The sequence below is a fragment of the Rhamphochromis sp. 'chilingali' genome (genome assembly GCF_963969265.1).
Source record: "Rhamphochromis sp. 'chilingali' genome assembly, chromosome: 22".
NCBI classification, from domain to species: domain Eukaryota; kingdom Metazoa; phylum Chordata; class Actinopteri; order Cichliformes; family Cichlidae; genus Rhamphochromis; species Rhamphochromis sp. 'chilingali'.
This window is the reverse complement of record NC_137950.1, coordinates 18491418-18515099: the sequence shown is the minus strand read 5'-3', so window position 1 is coordinate 18515099 and position 23682 is coordinate 18491418. Positions and strand designations below refer to the sequence as shown.

General features: G+C 41.8%; 2 protein-coding genes across 2 annotated transcripts; both read left to right on the top strand.

Moving 5' to 3' along the window:
- Window positions 1-18900: 18900 nt before the first annotated feature.
- On the top strand, window positions 18901-20306 carry crygmxl2 (crystallin, gamma MX, like 2). The gene is made up of 3 exons (XM_080873998.1): window positions 18901-18926; window positions 19283-19525; window positions 20002-20306. Exons 1-3 carry the CDS (start codon window positions 18918-18920, stop codon window positions 20275-20277), a joined length of 528 nt encoding a protein of 175 aa, XP_080730124.1. The 5' UTR covers window positions 18901-18917; the 3' UTR covers window positions 20278-20306.
- Window positions 20307-20684: 378 nt separating this feature from the next.
- On the top strand, window positions 20685-22934 carry crygmx (crystallin, gamma MX). The gene is made up of 3 exons (XM_080873455.1): window positions 20685-20811; window positions 21898-22140; window positions 22355-22934. Exons 1-3 carry the CDS (start codon window positions 20803-20805, stop codon window positions 22628-22630), a joined length of 528 nt encoding a protein of 175 aa, XP_080729581.1. The 5' UTR covers window positions 20685-20802; the 3' UTR covers window positions 22631-22934.
- The last annotated feature ends 748 nt before the right edge of the window (window positions 22935-23682 follow it).

The following is a 23682-nucleotide window of genomic DNA, read 5'->3' as shown; positions in this document are numbered from 1 at the left end:
ACACCTGTCTGCTGCTCACAGTTCCTTCATGGATTGTTCTTGCTAAGACTGATTTAGAGTAAATCATAATCCTGTCTCTAGATGTGAAAATACTGAGGGCAGTGCCCATATAAGATGATGAAATGCTTATAAGTTTAATTAATTAATCAAAAAAAATCTACCTGCCACAACTTTTCCTTTTTTTCTTAAAATAAATGTTTAGCTACGCCACTGTTTTCTGTCCAGATGTGTATTATTTATATGTAAGAAAAGCTTTTGGTGTTAAAAAAAACAAAAGCAAAATCTTTCAAACGTGGGGTGCCAAAGAAGTCTTCACAGACTGCAAGAATGGCATCCAGCTAATGGCCTACCATCACCATCTCTGTTGTAGCACAGTTAAAACTCTGCTTTTATGTTCCCACAATGAGTATGTGCATTCCTCTTTGGGATGACTGTCCTAGATTTAAAGGCTTGTCAGACACCACTAGCCCTTTTATTTTTCCATAAACTTTTTTTAATCTTTTGCATTTTACACTGGGGGATTGTTTCTGCTGGGATACTGTTGCAACGGATTATACGAAAAATGTCCACAACTGGGAGTTAAAATAGAAGCCTCCTTCATCTTTGCCTTGCAGCATCTTTTGTTGTGATGCCTGTGTGCTGCAGCACTGGAGTGCAAAAGTATTAAAATACACACGAATTACAGAGCTGCAGGTTTAATGTCAGGCACTGCAATGCGAGTAATCGCTTTACTGAAGGCATCACCGTGCAGCTGATAGTGCTAACAGTTAACAGCCTTTCGGTAAATGTCATAATTAGTTGTGAATCTGCAGCTAATCAGCGCTCCTTGGGAGCCAACTAGGTCACTGTTTGTCTGAGATGGAAAATGGAGATATTCAGCGCTGACAAGTATTTTATTTTTATTCCTATTTATTCTATTTATCCCCTTCGTATATTTTATTTATATTGTCTCTGTATTTATATATATGTGTGTGTGTGTGTGTGTGTGTGTGTATTATATATATATATATATATATATATATATATATATATATATATATATATATATATAATATTCTGTAACTCTGTAACTTCTGTCGGTGCTGTGCTTTTTTGGAAATCGAATTTCCCAGAGGAACCCACCCGAGGGATTAATAAAGTTCTATCTAATCTAATCTAAGTAATTCTGTGATTGTGTCAGCAGCTAAGATACATAATTCAGTGCATTTAAACTGGACCTGTCTGGTGAAGTGAGTAGCGCCTGTGTTGTTGCTTCAGTACATCTGTCTCCTCGTCACTTCGGGAGTCTGACATCTCTCTCAGCGCCGTGGCACAATGGAGGAAAGTGCACTTCCGTGGCGCAGGTAAAAACCCGCCAAGGGATAGAAGGCCCCCTCATGAATAAATGATTGTGACACGCAGCAATAATTTGCATCCGTGTAAAAGTGACGCATCAGCGCTTTTGTCTGCCAAGAAGTCTAGAGGTGTGTTTTTTATTTTATTATTTAATGGAAAATGGCTTTCATTAACAGTGGCAAAGCAAAAGGTGTTGACAGCGATGCACCGACTTGTCAAGCCGATCACAGCCTCTGCCTTTTTTTCTCTAATTAGGCATATGCTGGAGGCATCATAACAAACACTGAAACAGGTTTGTCCTTGCCTAATCCGGGGAACTAATTTTTAAGGTTATTATGCAAATCGATACTGTTTACAAACATGAAAGCCGGCGTCCTATTTTTGATCTGCCACATCGGTTTTCGATGGCTTAAAGCCCGCCTCAGCAGGCGTCATGTCAATAACAACCAGCAATCGATCAGCGGCCGTCTGAGGGGGATTGGGACAGCAGGGCCTTGAGGTGTGGAGGGGGATTTTCATCAGCTAAAGGCTCAGACACAGCCACAACATTACATTGTTTCTTCGTGGACACGCAGCCGACACTGTGGCTATTGTTATGTTAAAACAGCACAGATGTTTATGGTTTTGTGGGACTTCTCATTTCACTGTGGTGACTTAGGTCTAAGAAGGAATAACATCATTTTAGGGTCACACAATTACGACTCTATGATCAATACTAGCCCCATGGCCTCGCATAGTGCTTACACGGACAATAAGATCTAGTTCAAGGTCTCAGGAAGATTAAAACATTCATTTGTTTGCTTATAAAATAAAGATAAAATTACATAAAACAACATAAAACAATGCAAAACTGTTGTTTTGGTGTGATATGACTTCAAATGATAAATATTCAAGCTAGCCTTGGTACTTTTGGCAGCTCTTCTGTGGAGTTATCAATATCACTGGCCCCTGTTTCTTAGTGAAATCTGACATTGACTCTGTGATCCTGACGTCAGAGTTCAGCGAGGACTATACCCTCAGGTTCAGGACATCTACAGGTAGTTATTGCTTCACAAAATATGCATCTGTTTAGAAAAAACTGGTCGCGGAAGATGGCCTGAGGTTTCTTCCTGTTAAAAGGGGATTTTTCCTTCCCACTGTCACCCAACTCCTTGCTCATAGGGGATCATATGATTGTTGGACTTTTCTTTGTATATATTATTGTAGGGTCTACCTTACACGATAAAACACCTTGAGGCAACTATTGTTGTGATTTAGTGCTGTATAAATAAAATTGATTTGAATTGAAAACTAGGCTAAATTTGAAATATACATACAGCAACAAAAATGCTCCGCCATATAGAAGAATGGTTTGTCCCATCAAGCAAATATTAAATATTTTTAAAATTCCCAGACAGAATAGTCTTAATAAGGTTGAAAGGAAATTTAATACAAATGGCCTATATTATAGTCCCCATTTGGTTTACCTAAAATCCTCTGTTCTTATTTGTATTTATGTTTAGATTTGAATGAAGAGGAGAAGGTGGATTTTTAAGTACCTTTTACAAAAGAAATAGAGAAAAGATATTTAAAGTCTGACTTAAAGGCTTTAAATAGTCCAAAATAGGAGACGGCACTTCTGAGATTATGGTCCATATGGTAATTGTTGAACCAGCACGAGACCTGGCTGTATGCCAGTGCTGTTTGCATTATTCTTTGCCCTTTGATGTATACCACATTAGCCATGTAATGCACTCGGAAAAGGTTTGAGGCAGGCATGGGAGTCAATCTACACTCAATTTACAACAAAACAAAAGCGCAAGTTGGGTTTGCAGCTGGTCTTTTTCTGAATTCTTGGACTTTACTTCGACCTGTTGTCAATTGTCACACGTGACGACTAAACATCTTCCTCGGCTTTTTCGGTTCTGCGAAAAGAGCAGAGCTCCTTTTGATCTGTGGTGCACCACAATGTGCACCTGCCCGTCACATGAAGGGATCAACAATGTACATCCATGATCAACACACACTGCAAGCTGTGTTGGCCAACACTCAGCCTCCACTTTCCCTGGATCATACGTACCAGCCTTTAGCCTTCAGAACTTCAAAGCTCTAAAGGCTAAAGAGAGATGTATTGTGTATACTTCCTGCCTCCGACATGTTTGCCCTCCTTTCCCTTCAATGGTAAATACATGTTGATAACTTTTTTTATTCAGCCTGGAAACAAAAGGTCCAAAATGGGTCATGTTTAATTGTTAGTTTATCCTTTATTTTAAATAATATATATTACTTTACTTGAATATGTTATTAAAAATTTGGCCTGAATCCTAATGTAAGTGTTTTATGAGTTGCAATATTGCTGCAGTAATCATGTCTTTTTACCTCTCTGCCATGAAATTACATTTTTAGTTGTAAAAACTACAGATCAGTTCCCAGGTTTTAGCCTTTTCCTTAACTTCGATGTCAGACATTTCCTCGTAATTTCAGTAGAGCTTTTCATTAAATCAATCAAAACTCTGCTTTTCTGAATTTTTAAACTGCAAGTTTTCAGACTGAAACAAGAGCACTTCTTCTTCTTCCTTTTTTTACCCCTGCCTTTCCTCTACATGCTCGGTCAAGTTCACATCTTTGGTTTTCCTCCTGTGATTTCAGTCCAGCCATTCATTTATCAAGTAATTTATTCATACATTTTTTTGAAGCATCGCTCAATAGCATCTGACCCTGGTGCCCCATCATCCAACTCTCCCTTCCGAGACAGAGCACAAGTGTTCCCTCAAGAGTGAGGGAATGCGGGTCAGAGGCGGCGTTTACTTGGGGTGGAAGGAGAGGGGGGGTGTGCACAATTTTCACATTGCGCCAGCGTTAAGCGGGTAATCATAATGTGATAGTGCTCTAGCTGCTGGGGTCATGTATGCTTATGAATGTTAAGGAGGACTGTTTTAAAGGCCTTCAAAATTACCCCTGATATCAAACACTGACCTTTTGTTGAGACTCCAACACACTATGATGATTAGAATTACAATGTGTGCAGTTTTTTGTTGTTGTTGCCAAATCAGGGAACGCTAACCCCCCTTCAAACTTCCTTGTATTTTTGTAAAAAAACTGTACATAGAAACAGATATTGACATATAGCTAGGTAGACACCTAGATAGCTAGAGGGATATGGATTTTAAACAATGTAACAAAAGTTGTAATAGTAGTTGGAAAGATATGCCCCATTAAACATCGACACATATTCACTGTCAACATGGGCGTTTACCAGAAGTAACTAAATGATCTCTCATTTGACACGGAGTGTCGGCACCGTCGCGAGGTTACCAATTAAGCTCCATGTGTCTTGAAAGTTTTACTCAACTGATCAAAACTCATGCTGCTATGTTGCACTTTAAATTAAAATACAAAGAGATTTATAGATCTATTTATAATATTCCGCATCACCTTGTTTTCTTTTTCTTTTCTTTCCCTTCACAGTAATCCCGCCTTCAAGTGCTATGAAACTGGGGCTTGGAAGTTAGAATACACAAGACTTTGTCACCAATGAAAACTTTCAGTTAACTCGACGAAGCACACTTCCAAAGGAGTTCAGCTCTTATCAGAGAGCAGGATAATTGTTGAAACAGGTGTAGCTGTCGAAGTGTCAGCGTGCCGCTGTCTGTGTTCTGGTCCCTGAACCAACCTCTGCCTATGACTCCATCTCATAAGTCTTTCAGACAACCTTGGTGTGATTTCTTGACAAAAGCGCGCTCGCTCTCAAGGTGCACTCGAGAGCGATATAAAAAGGGACAAAGACAGAGCCTGAGAGAAGATAGGAGAAGAAATGGATTTCTTCTCTAATTATGCAAGAAAAAGAGACTTTGTGAAGATAAAGTTGGGTGACACAAGGGCATATTGAGGGACACACTCACTTTAGGAAGATTTTTCAAAGTGGGAGGCACAAATGGATGTTTGTGCTATAAGCTATTGCTGCTAATTGGTACAAACTTAATGAATGCAGGGTGCTGTGTGGAGACAGATGCTTTGTGCAATGTGGCAGATTTCAGTGGCTGCGCGTCTCTCTCCATCGCTGGAACATCAAGAAGAGGAGAACATTTGGCAGGTCACGAAATTATGCGAGGAAAAGGGGAAGCCCGGGAAAAAAAAATGTAAACAGTTGTTTATTTTTTCGTTAATTTATGGGTGACTGTGTGTATGTGTACATTTGTGTGCGTGCGCGCGTGTGCGCTGAGCGTGAGAGTTAGCAGTTCTCAAGCGCTCGTCTATTTGTTTGAGCCCATCGCTTTTGTTTTGGCTTTCTTGCCTTGCCAGCTCTGTGGCTCTCAATTAGCGTGCAAGCCTCAGGGACCTAATTAACCAGTTCAATTAATAAATAATTTTCTTAAAAATCCCATACAAGCCATTCTGACATTTGTCAGCCACTCAGGAGCTGCTGTGTGTGTGTCTGTGAGAGAGAAAGAGAGAGGAAAGGAGGGGGAAAAGGACAGAATGATTAGCTTGTTTGCAAGCTCTGCTTATCCCCCAGGTGGCTTGATGCAGGGGACAGTGTGTGTGTGTGTGTTTGCATATGTGTGTGTGGCTGGATGGAGAGGGGCTTACGCACAGCGCTGGACCCCATAGCAGAGGAGGGCCCCCGTGACCTTTTATCGAGTGTCCAATCAATAATGTGCGAGCGTCCATCTCTTTGAGTTGCAGCCTGAGCCTGGGCTTCTGAAGGCCTGTGGCCAGCAGCAAAGCAGGATGGGAACAGGCTACACAGTGGGGCAAAAGAGTCCTTGGGGGGCCACGAGTGGAACAGAACCAACCGCCTCATGTCATTTACTCATAATGATGTCTTCCTTTGGTCGAAAAGGGAGGGGTGCATGGGATGGAGGAGGGGGCAGTGTCCCCCTCCTTCACTAGACACCGCAGATTCAGCCTCTCTCTTCCTTTGTCTGAATGGTGAAAGCATCCTCTTTGGTCTGTCACCGGGCTCTGTGATTAAGCAGCAGAAACAGACCCCAGCTTTTTTCACATTAGAATCCCATTTAGTGGTTCTTATCGCAGGCATCTATCCGGTCACATGTTGGGATGGAGTTATATTTCATTGTTTTGTGAACTGTAACGTATATTCCCTCGTGGGCACAATTGGACAGATGTGCTTGTTTAATTTGTAGCATTATCTCAAAACATCGACTTTACAGGATCCGGTTGTCACCGCCAAAGAGGCAGCGCTGATGGATCTGACTGTGTACCAGTGTTCATTAAACACACTCCAAACAGCCTTCAAACCGACTCTATTAGTGGCTGCCTCCAGAACAAGAGGCGCCTGAATGCAATTTTTGACCATGAAATGCTCTTTAAGCAGATGAACGAGACTTGAAAGATGAGCGGGACTTGAAGTTTCCTTTTTTTTCCCTTGAAAATGCCAGTGCGGAGTCAATCACTGGATATCAAAGCAGCGGGGACACGCACACAGACACACACGCAAGAAAATCCAGTGATAATAAAACGTAAGGCTTCCCACACCCACTGAAGCCCGCTAAGATGGCCATCACAAGTATGAGCGTCGACACAAAGAGCAGACATCGGCCTTTCAGCGAGCAGCTAGCTGTCGCTCTGCTTTAGCTGCAGGCATGCGACGACAGTTTGCGTGGAATCGAGATCCGGTTTTCCACGTAGCTGAGCAGGAAGAGACCAGAGACTTGTTCAAGATACTTGGCTGACCCACACTGCCTACAGCAGGCAACATATGGCTCCCTGGTCTGGCATTGCCTTGTTTATTATGTATGCTGCAATTTATTTCTGCACTGCTCTACTGAGAATACCCACACAAAATGAAGCTGCCTGACTAAGTGAGAAATATATTCTGGCAGCCAGATGAGATAAAAAAGTGAGTTAAATATACCAGCAGACAAATAACTATTAAAGTCTGCATGTTCATATTAAGCATCATCTGTGGTAGTCATTCCTTATCACAGCTGAGCTAGAGAGATTTCAGCCTATCGATCGGTAAAAGTAAGTGTGTGAAAGAGAGTATGAGTCAAAAGGGGATCTGAAGGTGGGCTGACAGATGCAATACACATGGAGGACCTAAAGATGGAGAGATCACGTTTGTTCTCTGTCAGGTTTGACCGAGGCCTTCTCTGCTCAGAGGTGACTGTTGCTCTTTCTGGTGCCCTCTAACACCCCCTTGGGATCCTTCCACTCAACTCCACTGCCTCCACTTTGATGCAAAAAAAAGAAGGGGGGTGGGGGGGAGTTATTGTGTAAATATTTTGCTTGAGCATTTGAGCATCTTAATCTTCCATAAGGTGATCTTTGGAGTGGAGCAACATGGGGTGCTGATGTTCAGAGGAGCTCCCAGTTGTAGAAAGAAAGAGGGAGCGAAAGAGACAGAGAAGGGAGGGAGAGGAAGAAGAAGAAGGTCTGTGTACTTGCTGGAGTGCTGGGAGCTAGAGTTCACTACGGGGGCGTAAGTGTGTCAAGAAGAGCGCTTTTCCCCCATCCGCAAGCCCCGGGCCCTCTCCACAACATTAAAAAGCATAAACAGTCAATACTGAATGTAACTCAGAGAAAGAGCAAGAGAGGGAGCGTGGAAAAAAAAAGAAACAAGTACGAGAACGCAAGGGTGTTTCAAGCGTTACACAACATAGTGAGATCAGAGAAATGGAGGCTGGGCTATAGTGTATAGTTGCAAAGCTTTCTGATGGAGGAAGGGAGCCTCTCCAAGTGAATCATTCATTGCGGGCGGCAGGGGTGTAAATATGAAGGGGAGGGTTGAAGGAGAGCGGGATCAAGGAAATGCACACCTGGTGCAAGACAGGGGTCAGATTGGCCCTACACAAAAGGAAACGAAAGAGAAAAAGAGAATGAGTTGTTTGGCATACCTCTGTTTAGATAGCAGCAGTGCTTCTATCGGCGCGCTTGTGCAAAGCAGGACAGAATGGAGTAGGTAGAAGGTGCATATGGTGGTAGGCTGTCTGTGTCGATACACATGCTGAAAACACATGCTTTCTATGCCGATGAGAGGGAGGCTCGTCTTATTTATAAGGAAGAAAAAAAAAAAGACTTTCAAACGTTCAACATTTTAGACTTCCAGTTTTGAGATGTGAGGGCTTGTTTATCTGTGGCACATTGTTCCTGCTCATAATCGCTCAAGAGTCTCAATCAGTCACTCCCTCTCTCTCCGTCTCTCACAAGTTTTTCAAACGACATCTCCCAAACACTCGACACCTGGCTGGCTGACTTCAGAGCCGAAATCAGCGGAGAAGTCTGTGTGTCTCTGTGTTTCTTTTTTTTAATCATCCATTCAGTCGCTCCTCACATGTTCAAGCCTATGCATTCGGGGAGATCTTCCTCTATAGACAGATCATAAAGACTCAGAGCTTACTGGAAAGCAGGTGTGGGCAGGTTGGTACGTGACGGTATTGAGGACATGTGAATTGTTTGTATGTTTGAGATTAAAACCAGCCTCTGTTTTTATTTTTTCTTTAATTAACTAAAATGCTCACCATTCATTTTTAGCCCTAAAAGGAGATCTAAACTGTGAATACTAAAGGACGTGTCAGGTGAGAATTATTTAACAAGAAACTGTTTCTTTAAAAATAAAAAGTGCGTGTGGCATGTGTGTTTATTTTCAAGGTTCTCCAGTTTATAGAGAACTTATGAACCGCTGCTTTCCTCTTAAAAACCAAGGACATTCAGACCACATGCTGTTTTTTTGTTGTTTTATTTCTCCTTGAGAGAATGTTCTCCTGGTTTATGGCCAAACAAAAGTTGCTTCAGTGCAAAGTACTGTTTGAGCCACTTCCCCTGCCAGAGCAAGACTCCATATTTTAAACATTTGGAGGAGGAAACAATATCTATGAAAAGTGTGAAATTTGATTTCTACCCCACGGAATAGGCCGTTTCCTTCTGTTGTCAAACAGAATGACTAAACATGCTCATTCACATGCTCCCATGGTAGGACGTTATTAATTTATCACTTCAGAGTTATCTGTGCTCTGTCTCTCACATGCACGCACACACACACAAACACACACTTTCGTACACGTTTGCTTCTTGATGATTGACAATGTGATAAATTTTATTTGAATATGGCTAACATGAATTATGTAACCATAGAGACTGGTGGCTTTGTTGCTTCCCTCTTGCTCTTCGCTTTTCCTCCAAGATAACATACAGTTGATAATTTACAGTAGAACACATTCTGAAACTATAAAGAAAGATATAGCGACAATGCCCCGCAGAGAACAAAACAGAGTGCTTCAGTGCAACCAGCCGAGCTGATTGTGAGAGTTGCAGAGGAGAGGAGAGCCAATGTTCATATTGTGGCAATGCTGCCATAAGATTAGGTGGTTGACACTTTGACACTGCTCTGATGGTAGCGATGAGGTCTCAGGGGAATGGGTTAGGCCAAGAGAAGAGAAAAAATAAACACAAATGAAAGGAGAAAAAAATCAGCACAGCACCCACGGTATCTGATGTTGATAGCTGTGGCGAAAGACAGTCTTTGAAAGGCTTGAGGGAAGTGACAATACAGTATGTTTTTTTCCTTGTTGATGCTCTTCCAGGCGGCTAACAAAAATACAAAAAAAAAAAGAAGAAGAAAAAAAACTCGTCTGATTGGTCTGAAAAGACTGTCAAATGTCAAGCAGTTATCAAACAGAAGACTTGTTTTCTTTTAAAAAGATACCAGCAGAAGGAAAAGCCTAACCTTTCAGCAAGTGAGTGGAAGTCACTCAACCCATCATGTGCGGTACTCTATACAAGCAAAAGCCCTCGCTCTTTACAAGGCTTACACTTTCCCCTCTGATTCAAATCCATAGCTGCTGACACAAGTTGTCGATGGCTGAAATAAATGGAACTCTAAAAATACCCGGTTCTGGGGAATTATTTATCGGTAGCTCACAACCGAGCAAAAGAAAAAAGAGGCCAAACTAACATTCACGCACAAAAAAGGGAGTTTTCTGTAGATGTGGGCACATAAAATTAAGTAATTTTACAGTAAGTAACCCACCCAGAACTCGTGTTTTCCCTCAATTCACGGTCACATTTAGATCTCAGATTTCAAGGTCCTTACTGCAGGTCCTTGCTCTTCCGTCTCATGTTTACATCTCAATAGGGCCCGTGCAGGATTTCACAGCACCGTCGACGACCCAGGCTGACAGAAACAGCTTGCTTAACACTGCACATACAGTTGTATTTCGGTGTTCCAGTTCCTGCAGCTGACGTTGTTCAACTCCCTTCACGCCGAGAGAGATGGGACGTTTTTTTTCTTTTTTTTGTCCTTGATTTTCAAAGCGCTGAGACTTGTTAATGCCCTCGTTTTTATGTAAACCACTGAATCAATCATCACCGCTCCATTGTACCGTTCAAACAAACTTCTGCACAACTTTCACATGAACCTGCGCTTCTGCTCTCATTATTTTTTGATTTTATTCGGAGGAAGTCTGCAGCTTTGTGCTCGCTGCACGGGGAGGTCAGAGATCAGGCTGGAGCTGGCAGCGATTCAGTGTCTTGCTCAAAGACACTCGAGCAGACTGGGTGCTCTGCTACTGTGGGCCCCGAGCTCAGCTACGCTGCCCTGCAACTCCAACACTGGCAGTTGATATGAATCTCAAAGACTGAATATTTTTATCCTAGACTTTTATTCTTGGGCTGTCTAGAGAGGCAGAGCGTAATCAGTGACTTTTGTCTCAGAATAGGAAATTACAACATCCCTAGAAATGCTTAATCTGACCTGCAATTCAGCTACACAACAGCTCGAGTGAGGTAATTACCTAAGAAAGCAAACAGAAGCATCTTGCGTATCTGCCAAGTTTAAAAAAAGAATATTTTTTACTGGCGATGGAAATAGAGGTGAGGAAAATATCGGAGGCTTGTTGTCACACTCTTCTCCATCTATTAACTGGTGCATCACATCAGGTGAAGAGTTTTCTTCCTGAAGATGCTATTGTTAAGAATTGAGTTGACTCATATCCGTTATTCCAGTTATCAACACTCTAAAGAAAGAGGATTTTTGTATTCTTCCACCAGATCTTGGCACTATCGAGCTTTTATTTAAAGGGGAAAAAACTACTGCAGACAAGGCCACAAGCATCACATCTTCAGTTTCAAACAAAGGTGAGTCCAGGACAAACTGTGTACTTTGGAATTTCTCTGCATTGAAGGGAGGTGAAAATGAACATTAATATGTACAGCTGGCTCTTTGTATCACTCGTGCTGTGCTGCCTTTGGTGTGCTGTTGAGAGAGTGTCTAAGCAGTGTACCATCAATAGCAGGGAACAAACCCAGAGAAAATATCAAGTCTTTTTCCACAACTGCCTCCCTGCCTTGCTCTGCCTTAAGATTAATCTAATTTGGTCTTTATTGAGAAATGGGTAAGAGCAGTTTTGTTTTATTTATGTATGTTTTTTTTCCTCCTCTGCTCCTTTCCTTTGTTGCTTCTCCTCGGCTGCCTCTGACAAAAGACAACCAGCCTGCCAAGCCCGGTGTTGCTCTGGGACGGACCTGTCAATCACTCCTGACGGCACCCTGACAACATGTACGTTAAAATTTCAAACGGGACTCAAAGGCGGCGCGTGACAGCCGAGCCTTTGAAAGTGGCTGTAGCGCTTGGCGACAGCCAGAGGAGTACGGATGGAAAACAAACTAGAAAACAACAGTGCGGAGGGAAAAGAGAAATAGAGTCAGAGACTGAGAGGGAGAGGCGAGAGAGGAAAAAAACAAACCAAAAGTTAAAAGCAAAACAGTGAAGAATGTGGGTCTTGATGATGGGAACTGGCATTAGTTTCTCCCTTAGTGTATCATTGTTTTTTAATTTGGTTGAAACTCCCCTGAGTGGAGCTTTCGGTCTTCCAGGGACTGTGCCGAGGGCCCGTTCTCTCCGCAGTCCAGGGACAGCAGCATCTCTCTCCTGCTCCTCCGAGGCCTCACTCAGATCAAGTCAAGCCTCACGTGCGTCTCGCTGCTACCCTTCAACGCAAAACAACTGTGCACCGATCTTAATAATATTCTTGATTCCACCTCGCATACATGCGCTTCATGGCTGCAATTAATTCCCAGTGGGAAAGGGAAAAACCAGCAGTTTTCACAGAGATAAGTATAGAATTTATAACTCTAAAACCTATAGTCTTCAATACCAACTAGAAAAAGGAGAACTCAATTTGGATTCTTTCCTTGCTATCCCAGAATGGTCAGGACAAAACACTTTTAAAGCAACATATCTGTGAAAAGCCTTTGCGGTTGCCATATGGAGTAAAATGCGCACGCACGAGCTTGAGGATGCACTTTTAAATGATCACCTGCCACAAAACAGAGAGAGAGAGCACCACCAGTCTCTTTACTGTGGCTAAATGAACAGTGTAAATGGTGTACGACACAAAAGGCCTGGGCTGTGCCAGACCCTATGGGAGAACTGCCATCTCTGCAGTCCTGCAGTTTGTGCACTGATCCTTCAGTCAGCATCCACATCTGCAGTTCAAAAACACACAGTGGCTTGAAACTGCTACAAAGCTAACTGTTCATTGTCTATCTGAGACTTTGTTTGACCATGCTGTGTGGGTGTGTGTGCGCACACAAGTGTGTGCCCGTCTAGTCAAAGTTTGTTTGAAACTAGCATTGTAAAACCAACTCTAGAGCGTGTGTGTTTGTGTGTACAGCGTGTGTGTTTGACTTCTACAAACAAGTGGACAAGCAGTGTGTGTGCTGAGGGACACAGGTCATGTCAGCCTGTTAGTGATTTTATAAAGTTCTCCCCTGGTGGAGCCATGTTGGACCACTGATAGGCGCCAGTACAGACACGAGTCGTGGCACTGACTTACACGGAGCCGTACCACATGAAATTGTGCCATTGTCTAACTCGTGTCTATATACATGTGAGTCCAAGCTTACCTACTAATGTATAGATGCAAGCAAACAAACACACATCGAAGCAGCTCTGAGATATGGCTGTTGTATAAAGGACTTAAAAACAGCCACCAGGCAGCCAGATAATGCTTTAGCTTCCAGTGCCCTCTAGTGCTTGGAGCTGATTGGCAAATATCTTCTGAAACTGGCCAACTATCAAGACAAACTGAGCCCCACTGAAAAGTCCCAGTATAACAGAAAAACAAATCTGTATGTGTCTATAGATTTAATAGTAAAGTTTGAAAATATGTAGTCTTTTAGTGGATAAGAACAAAGAAGCAGCTATTGGAAATTTCCTAATAAGTACACTGGCATTAATACAGGGAGTAAAGCAGAGTTTTCAAATAACAATAAATATACGTATAAATATGTTCGCTGTGCAATAATATAAAATCGAATTATCACGTTTCAGGCAAACAACTGATTATTAATAGATTCAGATCATGAAGCAATCAATCGTTTAACTGGTTGTTAGTGTGTAAAATATTCTTAAACTTTAAAATAATCATTTCGTTCTTACTAAATTGCTGCTAATAATAAATATTTGTCTAAAAATGATTTGGAAATTTTAAATCAAAATCAGTTTAAAAAATATACAATGTTATTTAAACGAAAAAAGGCTGTTTCATCTGTTCACTTTGTGATATTGATCTAATTTTTTTAAAATCACATAGCTTTTAGTTTGTATTTACCTTTCTAAAAGGTCAGATTTGGGGCTTTTTTTTGGATTTGACATTAGAACATAAAATAATCAAAGTAAGCTCTCACTTTCTTTTATATGATAAGGTGGGAAAATCTTGAAATCAAATGAGCCAAAACCTTGTTTAGATTTCAGTAACTTAAATGCTTCTCAAAGCTGGGATGTAGGCAGTAACATAATAATACACATAAAATAAAAAGGCTTTATTAGCTATAACAGTTTGTTTAAACTGAGTGTAATAGAAGCGAGTCATCTAGGACTTTAGGTTATTTTAAACCATGGGCCCGTAAGCATACGCGTGAGTCGCGACAGAAAATAGACCCTGTTATTATGCTCTTTGTTGTCTATTATTCATGTGCTTTGTGCACGCACGCACGCACGCACACACACACACACACACACACACACACACACACACACACACACACACACACACACACACACACCAAAATACAAAAAAAAATCTAAAAGAAGATTGGAGTGTCCAAAAATGTAATGTTGTTTGCTTAATCATGAAACTCATAGTTTTATTGTTTCTCTTTATAGCTTTATTATAGAGTTAAATAGTTATAATACACTTAAATCTCCCTTTTTGTCTTCAATTTCTTTATTCCTTCAAATGATTGAATTCCCTCACCTTTCCTCATTTTTGACACATTTGACATGTAAATATAGTCAATTATACTAAGGTCAGGTGGGCCAGTCACTTTTCAGCAACTGGATCCTCCACGTGAAGATATTAACGTAGTTTTATATATACTGCCTAATTTAATATAGTAATGACAGGGTTTAGTAAATGATATGCATGCATTTTTGTGCATGCATGACAAAGCTGGCAGAGGTGGGATTTGAGAGGCACCTCAAAGATATGATTATCCTGAGTGTCTCTGCTCAATAATGTTACCTGCTGGGACAGCAGCACTGCTCCTCTAAATAAATTGCAAGTGGCCTTGGGCAATAAGAGGAACCCTCCTTTGATCTGCCTGACTGCCAACGAGGAAAATGTGCAGGCAGTCAATCAAGCTCTTAAGGCTTTGCAACAATGAAGCTGACCCCACTTTATTATTTATTTTCTAAATTGATGTATTTCATTATCACAAGGTGTCTACTTGGTGGGGTAGTGGGGGGGGGGGGGGGGGTGGGGGGGGTGGAGGAGAGAGAGTGTGTGTGTGTGTGTGTGTGGGGGGGGGGGGGCAACATGATCAATAATTGATATGCGGTGTGAAAAAGCTGATTTGCTGCCTCTCCTCTGGTGCACTTGTCACTAGCTGTTGTCAGAACACATTTGCTTTGATGACAAATTTGAAGAAGTGAACAACAGCATCACATCTTATTATAAATTTAGTGAGTTGGTGAAAGGCACGGGGCCCTTCTCGCTGAGGCTCTGTTTGTTCAGGGCGCTCTGGAGGAATGACTACCAAGCTCTGAGGTGAGTTACAGTCTTGTAAGCAAAGAGATGAGAGGGGGGTTGAACTTTTTTGTCATGTGTCAGTAAACAGCGTGACTTGTTTGAAAGGCACCTCGATTACAGGGTGAAAAGTTGCTCTTTAAACCTTTAAAGCTCTGGGATACGGGAGACACGCCACGTCAAAAACAAAGTGTGAAGATGAGGAGTGAGAGCAACTAAAAGCCATCACTCCCCAAAGTGCGTCTGCTGAGAGACGAAGGAGTCGTCCTGCTTTTCACAGAGTTTGGGTCATGGCTGAGCATCTCAAACTGATCTCGTCAAATAAAGAAAGATGCTCGGTTCATTCGATCGGCACAGATTTGTAAAAAAAACAAACAAACAAAAAACAAATATACAGATAAGGGAAATCAAACACTGAAGAGTGCTGCGAATAACCTCTAAGCTTAAATTTAATGTGTAAGCACAACACAGAAAGGAAGATCTGACATAGAGGTTGGAAAGTGTGGCCCAGGTATGAGAAAACTGCCACAGCAGATAAAACAGAAGGTCATAAAAAGTCATAAACCAACATTAACAGTTGTATCTTTCTAATCACCTGTGGGCCATCAGCATCGCACTAAAACAAAATCTTTATGGTGATTTCATTGCTAAGAGAAGTTCTTAATTAGCCTACATATATTTTTTTAATTACATGTAGAGTCTGAAGATTTACTGCAAACTTTAAAACTAAATCCTGATGGAGAACAGTTCAACACAAAATCTCAGAGAAAGGAAAACAAACATATCAACAATTCAACATAATTGACAGCTGCATCCATTTGCTCATTCCAAGCCCCCGGCCCCTCCCTCCTCTCCTGCTTTTCCACTCTGTTCTTCCAACACCATTTCCTCTTTTAATTATCCCCCAGCAAAAAAGATGGAGCACATCAGACGCATCGCGGTAAATCCTGGCCCTGGCACGGGCTCACAGTGGCTCCTGCGTCTGGCAATCCCGATAGAGCCTGTGCGCTGGCAGTGACAAGACAGGGAGGATGCCTGGAGATTTTCTGACAGAAAGAATGGAGAGGATGATCTCTCAGCAAAAGAGAGGTCCTCATTCTACTCCCGGCGTGGGAGGCTTTTTGGCAAGCGCTTTCCCATCATACCACATTTTCAGCACCAGATTAGCCAGTTCTCAGGAGCAAAACTCACATAGAACCCTTGTTTACACCTCAGTACATAGTGTTTTTGTAATGACTGCACACTGCACACAAGCACGGTTGCTCTCCTATCTCCACCAGCAACATTTTAGGGGTGACACTTATTGTATGTATCAGGGTCAGAGAGACTATTGTCTGGATTAAGGGAATATGATTTGTTTCATACTGAAAGAAGTCTCCTCTGACCAAAAAAACTGTGTTTTACTGACTGAATTGCTCATTCAGATTCTAATTAGGTATCAGCAACACGAATGGGTTTTGCTTTGGGAAGCCAGATAGATGAAAAAGGTTGCAAGTTAACTAGTGTTGGGCTGCTATCTGTCAGAGTTTCTCCTCTATTCGTGGAGTGTGCATCAATCACTGAGGTCCCCAACTGACAGTCGTTCTGTGGGCTAATAGTGTCGTCATCTCCCATGCGATTACACAGATTGTGCAACGAGATCCTCGGACACAATGGAGCAGCGAATACAGCCCCCCTGTCTCCACCCCCATTCTGTTCCCCTCTACTTTCCTTTTCTTCCATCATTCTAAGATGAAGAGTGGAAAGCTCCGCAGCGGGTAGCTTTCTTCTCCTCCGGGGGGAACTAAGAAAGCAGGCAAGGGTCTCTGTGATGTTAGTTTCCCTTCAGGGTGGGGAGGAGATGTCTTGTAGCACAGCTAAAGATGATCATTTGAGAGCCCGTGAAACAAGGTGCCAAAGAAACATGGCGAGGTCCCGACTAATGAGTTAGGGTTAGCTGATGTTCCTCAATGATGAAAATGAGAACAATGACAGTAATGACAGTGGCAATCACTTTTTTCCCTCAGTTTAGACACTGTATTGCACCACAGTTACACGCTTCTCTCTGCAAATAGGTCAGGGGTCAGGCTTAGCTGTAGCCCAACTCAAAGACACCTCAGCACAAAAAAAGAATAAATTCTAGCAAATGCATCACGGTCTTAGAGCTTAAACGAGCATTTGACGGAGTACAATTTCTTGCCCTCTTGCAGCTAAAAAGGCTTTACGTTTAATTAGCGTGATGAAAGAAATGATTAATCTGTGAACATATGAGAAAAATCTAAACATGTTTCTTATGCATTCCGATAAAAACCTTTCTCCCAAAGTAAACATTTGCTCCAGAAACTCACAAAACAAAACAACATCCCATCTGATAATCTGCCACAATTACGCTACACAGCATGATGAAAGGATATCAATGGTCTACTTATGTCACAGAAAAAGAGAGGAGCTTCAAACATGAAACCTATTGAAGCCTATGAGAGTTTCGAGTCGATCAGTGATCAAAGGAGCAAAAGCTTATCAGTGCCGTTTCTTAGCATTGAAATAGTGTCATGTGGCTTTGGATATACTACCAGGGTAGGAGTGTTTATGCCTAGAAACATAATGGCTATTGTGTTTTCTGAAAACATTAGCCCTTTTTTTTCCAGAGTTAAAGCTGTAAAAAGCATACAGAGTGGAGAGGGGGCACGAGCTCTTTATCCCCATGAAAGGCTAAAGGATGGAACTGACCTTTCTGGCATCAGCTGGGCTTTGGGAGCACAATACATGGCGGCAACTCTTTCTGGCCTTTTCCCCTTCGGCTCTGGGCTATGCTTACAAGCCAAAGACTCAAGTCCAAACATCTATCATTTTATACAAAGACTCAAACGCACACATGCCCCGAACCCCTTCTTTTATATCATAAAAACACACACACACATACAAAAACAGACACACACTGAGCAGTCCTGTCTGTTCATCTGCAAACAGACCAGTCCCGTCTGACATCACAGTACAACTGCAGGCTATGGAAGCAAAAAGAGACAACAAATCACTTTAGATTACATCAACTCAAAAGCCCAACTCAGTATCAACATCAACTCCCTTTAATGGAAACTGAGCAACAGTTAAATTAGAAGCTAAACCTCGTCGGTAATGCCCCGATCTAAACTTGAGCTGGGACCGGATGAAAAGCGACTGTTACAATGTGACATCCAAGCAAGACAAAATGAAAAGCATGACCTCATTGAGTACAACTTCAGCGAGTGCTCTGCAAAAATGACCTGAGCTGCTGTACACTTTAGACGCTTTGTTGTCAGGGGGGCCTCACACCCAAAGAGCCTTTGTGTTATATTTGAAAAGGCTACATCACAAGGTCATGGCGGAACAGGGGTCACGCAAATACAGAATAGCACTTGTATGGTGGTCATTTTTGTGAGTGAGGGGGGGTTGCCAATTCTATAGGTAAACTCTAGCAGTTTGGAGATAAGTTACCCATAGGATATGAGACAAAAGAGAACAGTAGCTGGCATCTGAAAAGGTAAAGATAGTAGTCCCCAATGTGTCAGAGGCCTCATGGTCAGCAGGAGAGTATAAAAGGACCTCTAAGTGTGTCTAACTCTACGGTGCGCAAACATCCACAGTCCTACAACCATGGGAAAGGTATGAGCTCACCTGCAGTAAGGCAACAGCTTTGGACAGGTGGTGAAGGAGAAAATAGCATTAATTGAAAACATGCAGTCATGTATAGGAAGGAGATTCAGTGAAGGAGAAGACAGGGCAGCAGAAATACTCTTTTGTCTTTGTTTTGATGTGTTTGGATGGGACAAGCAGAACCCCCCCCCCCCAGCTCAAACAGTGGTTTTAGTTACCTTATTTTTCATCTGTTAAGCAGTGCAAATAAATGTGTAAAGAAGTGTAGAGGGTTGGTAGAGAGAGCCTATTCACGAGTCTACGAGATAGCATTTCTTTATGCCGAACATAAACTGTATTCTCTCTCTCTCCCTTCTCTCCTCGAGATCGTCTTCTACGAGGGCCGCAACTTCCAGGGCCGCCACTGGGAGTGCAGCAGTGACTGCATGGACACCTTTAGGCACTTCAACTACTGCAACTCCCTCCGTGTCAGCGGCGGCCACTGCGTGCTCTACGAGAAACCTCACTACATGGGATACCAGTACATTCTCAGCCCTGGCGAGTACCCTGACTACCACTGGTGGATGGGCTTCAACAACTGCATCCGCTCCTGCCAGATGTTCCCTCCTGTAAGTCAATCAAACAGACAGATAGAATTGGTAGCACCCTCCCACCCTCCCACCCCCCGCTACACTCACCTTGTACATCAAAAGCTGCTTTGGATATGGATGTCAATCACTGGCTTTTTGATGTCATTTACAGATACTCACACAGGTCATAGCATAAAAGTCTCTGCTGCAAGGCCCACAAAGGAGACCGAGTCAGCCTTTAAAAAGAATATGACATACCCCCCATAAGACTTGGTGCCTTCACTCTAATTCTGTTTGTCACATTGAGTGTTTCTGGCAGTTCAGGGAGGAGGAAAAAAACTAATTCTGTCATGCTCCGAAAGAGTTGTTGCTCAATCTCGTTTGTAGTTAAAGAAACCAAGTAGTACGAGTACTGAATTAAAAAGTTAGCTCGTTGTGGGAAGAGTTCTCTAGAGATTACACCTATTGAAAATAACATAATAGTCATGATTACCCTGTTTTCTTTCACAATGCAGTATAGGGGATCCTACAGGATGAGGGTCTACAACAGGCCAGACATGATGGGACACTCAATGGAGTTTATGGATGACTGCCCCAACGTGTATGACCGCTTCCGCTACCGTGACATTTTCTCCTGCAACATCATGGAGGGTTACTGGATCTTCTACGAGCACCCCAACTACAGGGGACGCCAGTATTTCCTTCGCCCTGGAGAGTACAGGGCCTGTGGCGACTGGGGCTGCCACAATCCCATGGTGGGCTCATTCAGGAGAATGAGGACTCTCATGTAAACTGCACCCGTGTGCATCTCAAATGAACATTAAACACAAAACTTTAAAATAATGATGTCCTTTGTGAGCTTTCTTTTTTGAATGTAGACATGAATGCAACTTGCAGTGACACTCTAGCAAGGCAGCATATTTGCTTCCTGATTATATTCAACCAACAAAGGCTGCTGCTTGAATGGGTTTATAATACAAGTCAGATCTCAGACTGTTTGCTGCTCTGTCTAGCTTCACAGTCTGCATGCAGGTTTCAAACATTCATGCCATTAAAGGCAGATGTTTGCAACTCTTATTGTAGGCCTTTGAGAAAATGCAGTTGGACAGTATTTTCCATAGACAGACAGAGCTTTGACAGAGACAAAGCGGCTGCGGTGGCTCAACAGTGCCATAGTGTTGTGAAGTCTATAGAGCGCACTGTGCTGACACGACAAAGCTTTGTTTCACTATTGCAAAGCCCTGATCTAAGCAGGGTCTATAAAGAGGTCTGGGAGAGCCCCGCATCTGGTCTGGTCTGAACTTAACGCAGTTACAATGGGCAAGGTAAGGAAGAAATTTAACAAATGTAATGTTTCACTGATATTTGATGTGCGGTATACCGATTTGTGTAGTAAATATAGTGCTTTACAAATTTGTTAGATCACCTGTTATATATATAAAAAAGAAAACACAAATATTTAAAAAGCATATTTTTATTTATTAGGAAATACCAAACTGAATTCACTTTTTCCCACTGGACTTCAAGCATAACATTTAACCACTAAAACAAAAGTTTATTTTCAGGAATGCAAGTAAATACCTATAATTTGGTAAAAAATAAGACTTAATTTGGCTTTTTAGTAAGACTGTAGATTTAAAAATTAATGGAGAATAACAATAACTATATTTTAGCATTAAAAATATCATTTTATCATTACCAACACTGCCAATTTAGGGTAGCTATGACAAAAAACTGACTTTGAGTCGTGATCTAATATATTTGTTAAGCACTATAGATAAATAATTAAGTTGAACTAATATATTCTGATAACGAGCTGTAAAAATATATACATCTTTCGGTCATATGAAACGTAAAAGACCTTTAAAGAGTAACAACGTATCGCTCTCTGGGTTAAACATACCATTAGTTCTTTAGGACTATTTACCATATTTACATAACCTATAAATTAATGTAAGAAATGCTAAAAGTGCAGGGAAATGTAATTCTTCTCTCAAGGATAGTAGAAGCCTCAAATATTTAATTGATCTTATAGTCCTATTTCCTGTGAAAACAGACAAAGAACTTGTGAAAAGTATTACACAGTTCATTCATTAAAATGTACCAAATGCTATACTTTATTTTATTCGGCTTTGCTTCTAGCACATCTTTTGGGACTTTTTTGTACTCCCTTAAGCTTATCTTTTTTTCAAATTTCTCCACTTACAAATTTTCTACTCAGAAACTTTTGTTAGATAAAACTAACTTTAAAAGTCTGGCTCAGAATACTGAACAGTGAACACTAAGCGTTCATGTTATTAGTGTTTAAGAGCCTGAAAACCTGACAGGTAACTACACGGTTACATTTCTGCGGTGGTCTTTGGAACATCTTTGTGGTGATACACTAATGCTGAGCCATCTGTTCTGTGCAGATTATCTTCTATGAAGACAGGAACTTCCAGGGTCGTCACTACGAGTGCAGTACTGACTGCCCTGAGATGCAAAACTACTTCAGCCGTTGTAACTCGATAAGAGTTGAGAGCGGTTGCTGGGTGGCCTACGAAAAGCCAAATTATGGCGGCTACCAGTACATGCTGCACAAGGGAGAGTACCCCGACTACCAGCGCTGGGCAGGCTTCAATGACTGTATCCGCTCCTGTCGTATGGTGCCTCCTGTGAGTTTAAACTCATTTTCTCTTCAGGATCATTTGGTTCTTATGTCTACTGCTGTTACTTGAAGCATCAATGCCAGTAGCCAGGATTATTTTAACACATCTCGAAGTGTAGACTGGGTAACTAGTCAGGATAATTTATCCTGGCTGACTGCAACAAAAAAGACATTTTTACCTTAATTTGTGGTATTATCTTATTCTCTTATTTCTTCCCTAGTATAATGGGAACTACAGGATGAAGATCTTCGAGCGATCTGACTTTGGCGGTCAAAACATGGAGCTAATGGAAGACTGCCCAGACCTGAACGAGCGTTTCCACACCCGTGATATCTCCTCCGTCAATGTCATGGAGGGCTACTGGATGCTGCACGAACACCCCAACTATAGGGGACGCCAGTACTTCTTGCGTCCTGGAGAATACAGGAGGCACAGCGAGTGGGGAAGCGCCAGTCCCACCATTGGCTCTCTGAGACGTGTCACTGAGCTCAACTGATTCCCATTACTTTTATTTTTAACCCTTATTTAATCCCATCATTAAGAATACCACCCTCTTGTTCCCTTAATGGCTGTATTGTTTCAGTGTGGTCTCAACACTGATGTTCAAACCTGAAATCATACATTTTAATGATGCGGGTTTGGATGCGTCGGATGTTGGGGTTCCCGTTTTATTGCTTTGCATTGTTGGGTAAAATTACTACCCAACTTAGTGCTCAAGCAATGCTTTGGTCGTTCCATAGCAGAATGTTTTGCCTCGCCGGTCCCTAACCTCCTGTCCTCCTGGAATCACAATAAATGAAAACTTGATGAAAGTCAACTAAAGGAAGCCTTTGTTAATTTTCTATTGACTGCTACAGCTGTCACTGTCAAAAGATCAGGGGGATATAGCTTGTCATAAATCTGAGGGGTATTTTTCTCTTTAATATGGTGATTGAACTTTAGTTTCATCAGGCCACAGAGTTAGACACTGTAGTGGAATCACTGAGGTCCTAACAATACCAAGAGTTTCTACAGTTTTTCGTGATATTGCAGATCCACATACACAAAGAAAAATTATCAAGGAAACAGAAGCTTATTCTTTGAAGTTCACTATTAAAGACCATAAAAAAGGGTATCTGAGGATGGGCATGTTGGAGTCTTTATGAGATCACATGGTACAGAGTAAGCGCTTTGGGTCCATGAAAGATGCCCATATTAGATCCACATCACAAGGCCAGTGCCAACTCAAAGAGTTGGAGTCAAAGTGGCCTGGTATTAGCCCCGAGCATCAAGCTCTCTCAGAACAAAAAACAAAACCCAGTCCATATCCCTGCTCATGCATTTTTCATCAGCCCAAGATACTGAACCCTTTCAGAACTAAATATCAATTATTGAAATTGTTAATTAGACACTACGTAATTGGCAAAGATACACATGAATAAATAACACTGACCATTAATTATTGATTCAAAAAAAATTGAACCCCAGCAGAGAGTGCATTTGAGAATCTCTTAAGATCAAGCACAACAAGAAATATGAGTTTTGGCCTTGAGTAATGTCCAATTAAAG

What these genes read in the sequence shown, in the direction of transcription:
- crygmxl2 (XM_080873998.1), top strand. An exon ending in CCTGCCAGATGTTCCCTCCT is followed by an intron (nt 19,526 to 20,001) that starts GTAAGTCAATCA and finishes TTCACAATGCAG; the next exon opens with TATAGGGGATCCTACAGGAT.
- crygmx (XM_080873455.1), top strand. An exon ending in CCTGTCGTATGGTGCCTCCT is followed by an intron (nt 22,141 to 22,354) that starts GTGAGTTTAAAC and finishes TTTCTTCCCTAG; the next exon opens with TATAATGGGAACTACAGGAT.